This window comes from Rana temporaria, chromosome 5, assembly GCF_905171775.1.
Source record: "Rana temporaria chromosome 5, aRanTem1.1, whole genome shotgun sequence".
In the NCBI taxonomy this organism is placed as follows: Eukaryota; Metazoa; Chordata; class Amphibia; order Anura; family Ranidae; genus Rana; species Rana temporaria.
This window is the reverse complement of record NC_053493.1, coordinates 28720071-28726070: the sequence shown is the minus strand read 5'-3', so window position 1 is coordinate 28726070 and position 6000 is coordinate 28720071. Positions and strand designations below refer to the sequence as shown.

The following is a 6000-nucleotide window of genomic DNA, read 5'->3' as shown; positions in this document are numbered from 1 at the left end:
ACTGCACTAGAGGACATATATAATGCTATCCCTTATTCTTACAGCACTAAATCCCTTTTTCTTTTGTTTAAGGCTGGGTTCACACCTCCGATGGATGCGGCTTGCAGCAGGGGGTCCGGTGCGTCCCTGTTCTCCATTTCAGGGACGAATCAGGGCCGAATTTTCGCCTGCATTCAGCCCTGAAACGGAGCCAAAGATGCATAGCATTCCTGTGCAAGCTGCTTCGGAGCCGCAATGGACATATGTGAACCGGCTCAATAGAGAGCTGGTCACAATCTCCCGTCATGCGAATTGTATGTGGGAAAAATCTGCATGCAATTTGCATAGGTGTAAACCCAGCCTTATGTGATTTAGCGCCATAAGAATAAGAGATAACCTTATGTCATCTGTTGAGGGGGTTGTTATTATGGCAGCTTTCACACTATATAAGATTTTTTGGGCTTTTCTCACTATTTAGCATGCAGTGGGGGTTTGTATGATCTTGGGTACACTAGCTGCTCTCTGCAGAAACCTCTATGGTTCTTACTCAAGCAGAAAAGCTACAAACTGTTGTAAGCCCTGTGTATGGTGCTCAGGCAGCTCATGCAGCCACTGTGATGCCACCGACTTAGCTGTAAATAAAAATAAATATAAAGCTGTAAAAAAATAAAGCTATTTCCACAAAGGTGATCAAGTGGCACCTGGTTTTGCAGATTCCGGCATACAACTGGATAGGGACAGCGCATATCTGTGGCCACCTCGAAAATAAAACACCAGAGAGCTTACTGCAGTAACGCATCTTAGTGTAATGCGGTACATCCCAATGCACCTTGCCAAAGGAGTTGCATTGCAGATGAATGCATGACTGTGCATTGTGGTGGATAATATCTTACATATATCCTTGCTAGTGTGTTAGGAAGCCCATTCAAATGAATGCGCAAAGTACATTAACACATTTGCAGTAATATGCTGCAATAGCATGAATAAGTGTCGAGTGTAAAGAACAGGAGGTGCAAAGTATAGTAATCAACCAGAAATAATATCGTCACTGGCCTAAGTGGACATCTAACTGGCTACAGGGCAGATTATAATTATTCTATGAACTGCTTCAATGAGCATAAGAATGCCATTACTATTCTTTTTTTTTTAGTGGGTAGCTAACATATGTTTAGTGGGAAAAAACTAAACAAAAAAATTCAGTACCTCTTGCAATTCACGCAAAGTACAGAATACCTGTTTGGCTGAAATCCGGTGAGCTAGAAGTTAAGAAACTTGCTGTGGTGAGCTGATAATGCTGCCTCTGCTGCACACAAACTCCAAGCATTGTTCTCCCCTGATGGACTACAAAACACAGACCACTTGTTATGGAGATGAGAAGATTTCCGTACTCCAGCAGACTAGGGGTAGCACTGGGTAGGGCAGACAACAGTCCTAGGTGCGATTTCTGTGCAGTAGAGTGGTCAGCTTAACAGGAAGTTAGGAGCGGAAGTTATGAGCTTATTGGATTTCTGGCAGATCATTATTATACAGCGTTTATATATTATTATGTAATCTGATTTAGATACGTTTCTTTAGATAATTTAAAGCATGTACTTTTATGGCCTAAAACATGGGGGAATGTGCATTGTATTTCAGAGATGTACTGAATCTTCTTTTTTTTGCCCAGATATACATTTGAAATAAATGACTTTTGCTAGTACATACATCATACATTGATCTGTGGTGCTGATATTGCATTGTTCTATTTATTTCCCCCAATCTTTGGTTGCAGTTAACCTGCCTGATGGACTCAGGTAGATGTATTGGTCAGTAAAATTCAGATACATTCTTAAAGGCCAAGACCCAGCAAAGAATAAATGGTGCCCTGTGGCTGTCAGGCCCTGGTGGAACCACAAGCCTCATCTCAGTAGACACTCCTTAGTGAATATAGTTTTTCCACCAGAGCTGAACAGCCATGCTGAATACTTTTTTTTCTTAAACGTAGACCAAAAACAAAAAAGATCGCACATAAAAAGAAACGATACTGTTCTAAAAACTTTCATGAAACGGATTATGGAATAAAAGAAGTCAGTGGAAATTATTGCATGAGGGGAACAAATTGTAAAATATGACAGAACTGCATTGAGTGGTCTCCGCAAGTTGCCGCAGTCCTCAAGCTTTAGCAGCGGCAGAGGTAGATGGTGGGGCCTGGAATCGTGGCAGGTACAGTCCAAATTTGCTTTCGATTCCGGCAAAAGTGGCTACAGCAAGTTTATATCCCCCGACGTGGTCTGGATTTGGGGCTGGCAATGTGATTCGGGATTTAGGGACCGGTTCTGAACCAGCTGGTTTCCTGCAAGTCATAAAAAAAAGAAAATTAGTTATACTGCAAGATGTGAACAGCAGCAAGTCAACCTATACTTTTAGTTTTCTATTCTATACTGGCAGCTTTCCTTGTGTGGTTACAGTGCCCGTCGGCTGGGCAGTTCTGATTTGTAAAAGATATGACACCAGCTGGTATTGCTGAATTATACCCACGCCCTCCCATTCCTACTGGCTAGTGAGGCAGTTTCCCTACTGGGAAGATTCTGTATTTACAAAGTTTAATTGATTGGTATTGTACTTAAAGCAGAACTAAACCATACTATCAGCCCTGCATTGTGAGGATGCCAAGAGCCCAGACATCTTATATAGGAAAGGAGTACTGGCATCTGAGGGAGCACAGGGATACAGAGAGCAAAAGCTGAATTTTTGTACTTACCGTAAGTTCATCAAGGAACACAAGAATCAGTTATTCAGAAGTAAACAGGTTATATTGGCATTGTCAGGAGGAGTTTGACACTGGCAAACAAAAAAGTAATTGGCTAGCCAAGTATAACCCCTCAGACTCAGGGCATGCATCAGCTTTTTAGAAATGTGGCATCATGTATATATTGCAAACATAAAAGGGGTGGAATCCAAGTCCCCTAATGAACTGTCTCGCGTGTTAAAGAGGAAGTAAACCCTCTAAAGCATTTCTTTAAAAAAAAAAAAGAAAACCCTGCAAGAGAAAGGCATATTGAGTTCATTATGAATTAATTAACTGAGAACGAACCCCCGAAGCGACTCTCGTTCCTCACCTCCGCCATTGATACCGGAGTTGCTTCCGGGTATTGCGGCTCCGGTGCTGTGATTGGCTTGAGCCGCGATGACGTCACTCCCACGCATGCGCACAGGAGCCATTAGTGAAGGCATAATTACCCTCGCTAACGGCACGCTCAGTGCACCTGCGCCGCTGACATCGGTGCAGTTTTTTCTGCCAATATCTCCTAAACCGTGTAGGTTTAAGAGATAATTGTTGCACCTACAGGTAAGCCTTAATCTAGGCTTATCTGTAGGTTAAAGTGGTCTGTATGGGTTTACAACAACTTTAAGGGTCACAGGGATCTGTTATTCAGAGAAGATTGGTAATCAAGAACTGAAGAACTGAAGAGTGGGCAACAATAATAAAAAACACCATCAGGCTCACATAACAAAACAAATAGGACAGGGGGGCAACCTGGAGCTCAAAGAGCTGCCTGAAAAACCTTGCATCTGAAACGAACTGGGGGCATTCTGTAAATCTGGAGACAAATATATCCAGTTTGTTGCAGAGCCTGAAGGTCCACCCTCTTGTGTCCCCGACTTTCAAAAACTAGCTCTGCCCGTCGCATAAGCTGCGACACGATTGCCGAAAGAAGCCGAACGGCGAGTCGGCGCTATACTGCGCCTGCGCACCGCCGTTCGGCTCCTTTTGGCAATCGTGATGCAGTTTACGCGACGGGGGGAGCTCGTTTTTGGTCATCACGTCAATCACCAGCAAGTTAGGAACGCCCACTCCCGCGGGATTCGCAACCCGGAAGCCGCGGGTGAACTAGCTGTACCGAGGTATGTACATCATAAAAAAAATAAAAATAGGCATAATTGTATAGTAATGTGTCGGGACATTGTAATACTAGAAAGTAGTTTTAGGGTGAACCCCCGCTTTAAGCGTGGTTCTTGGATGTTCTCCCCTTCCTCTGCCATTTGCATAAACTTCTGACAGTTTTCCCTGATACAAGGCAATCCTGGAAGGGCTCCCGCCCTTGGGCCAGTCACTTCAGGTGGCTTAGAATCACTAACCCTGGGAGTTATGGGAACTGTCTGCAGCCCCCCAGAACACATTTATTCATTAATGATTTGTGAGATCCTTCTTTAGAAAACCCCAGCAACATTGGAGACTGCCACAGATTCAGACATGTCTAACAGATTCTGGGTGGGGGAGAAGGCACAGAAGTACGATTATGGCCTCTGAATTCCAAGTCTGCAAACATAGCTGCAAATTGGCCCATAAAATCAAGAGTCGCTGCAACTGCTTTCTACTTGAGGCAGAGGAGGGGGGCAACAACTGAAAGAACTAAACAAGACTGAGAAGTGTAATGACTCAAGCAGGGCACAGTGATCCAGGCTGGCAGTGTCAGACCCCTAAGGAGGAGATACTAAATTACACACTGAATGGTTAGTGGATTGTGAGTTAAAGACCCTGAATTTAGCGGACTGCTAGCCTTGCACTTGGATTTTGATGTTGCACTGTTTAAAAGATGCAACTTGGGGGGCGCATGCGCGGAGGCACCCGTGATGGCTGCTTAAGCCGGGAGCTCCGCACTGACCCGGTCATCTAGCCGCCCTAGCCCGGAACGAGTGGCAGCCGACGGCCCGAATTTTGGCCACACACCTGGGGGAACCTTAGTACTGCTTGTCTATGTACAGCAGTGCGGTCCGGCGGGACCCGAGGACCCGTTATTCGCCGGTGGAGATACCGAGCGATTCCAAGATGGCGACCGCGCCTCAGGTAATAGACGCCAGCGCTGGGGGAAAGCAGGAGGACAGACAAAGTATGTCACAAAAACCCATCTCCTACGCAGACATGACTGCTCATGGCGCTCCCGCTCTCCTGTCTATCTCACCTACAGCCATAACTCCTAATATGGAGAATTCCTCACAGCAGCACTCAGCCTCTCCTGTCTCTCCCATGGGAGCTGCACTATCCCCCTCAGGCGCCATTTTCTCCTCAGGCATCCCTGAACCCATTATGCCTCAAAATGCAGGGGAACTTTTTCTAAAACTCTCTGAATTACTGGAGAAAGGCCTAGCCAACACTGCCAACAAAATAACTAATGACATTAGAAATGATTTCCAAAACCTTGGCTCCAGAATGGAGGTGATAGAACAGAAATTGGATATCACTGTCTCTAGGGCTAATCAGAACACTGACCATATACATGCTTTGCAAGAACAACTTGACACTGCTTTGAACAGAATTGACGACCTTGAAAATCGTTCAAGGAGAGAGAATTTTAGGGTCAGGGGGATCCCAGAATCCATTCTGGACGTTTCTACAGCAGTGCAGGACCTTATAAAGCACCTGCTACCGTCATTAAACGCTCATAAATTAGAATTGGACAGGGCACACAGGTCTCTTGGCCCTCTCAGAAAGGACGGTTCACCTAGAGACATTGTGGTAAAGCCACATTACTACACAGTTAAAGAGGAAGTAATGAAAGCCTCTCGTCAACATCCCTCCATCCTGTTCCAAGGAGTCAATGTACAAATATTTGCGGACATTTCACCTCTAACCATCCAAAGGCGCAGGGCCCTGAAACCTTTGCTATCCATTCTGATGCAGAAAGAAATTCGATACTGGTGGGCCTTCCCATTTGCCCTGAAGTTTTCACTTAAGGGAAAAACTTATTCCTTCACATCTCTTCATGAGGGGGAAAAAATTCTACTTTCCCTGAAGCTTATTACGCTGGATCCAGCAATGGACACCTCCACCCCACAGGCAGGATCATCCAAACGACCTACTCCTACCAGCCCTATCTCACCGCCATGGAAATCCAATAAGAGCAGACGTCTTAAGGACTCAGTCACAACCTGATTTTTTTTTTTTTTTTAGTGTCATTAGATATGCTTTCTTTTTAGGGTTCCTGGAATGTCCGTGACGGGGCATTTTTTACCCGGGGTTTTCCAACAACTTTGGGAGAT

General features: G+C 45.0%; 1 protein-coding gene across 1 annotated transcript in view; it reads right to left on the bottom strand.

Annotated features, from left to right (window-relative positions):
- Positions 1-1117: 1117 nt before the first annotated feature.
- The window catches only part of SLC25A13 (solute carrier family 25 member 13), a 216775-nt gene continuing 211892 nt past the window's right edge, over positions 1118-6000 (bottom strand). The window contains exon 18 of the mRNA XM_040352298.1: positions 1118-2311. Within this exon, the coding sequence (XP_040208232.1) occupies positions 2131-2311 (181 nt within the window). The 3' untranslated portion in view covers positions 1118-2130. The remainder of the gene's footprint in view (positions 2312-6000) is intronic.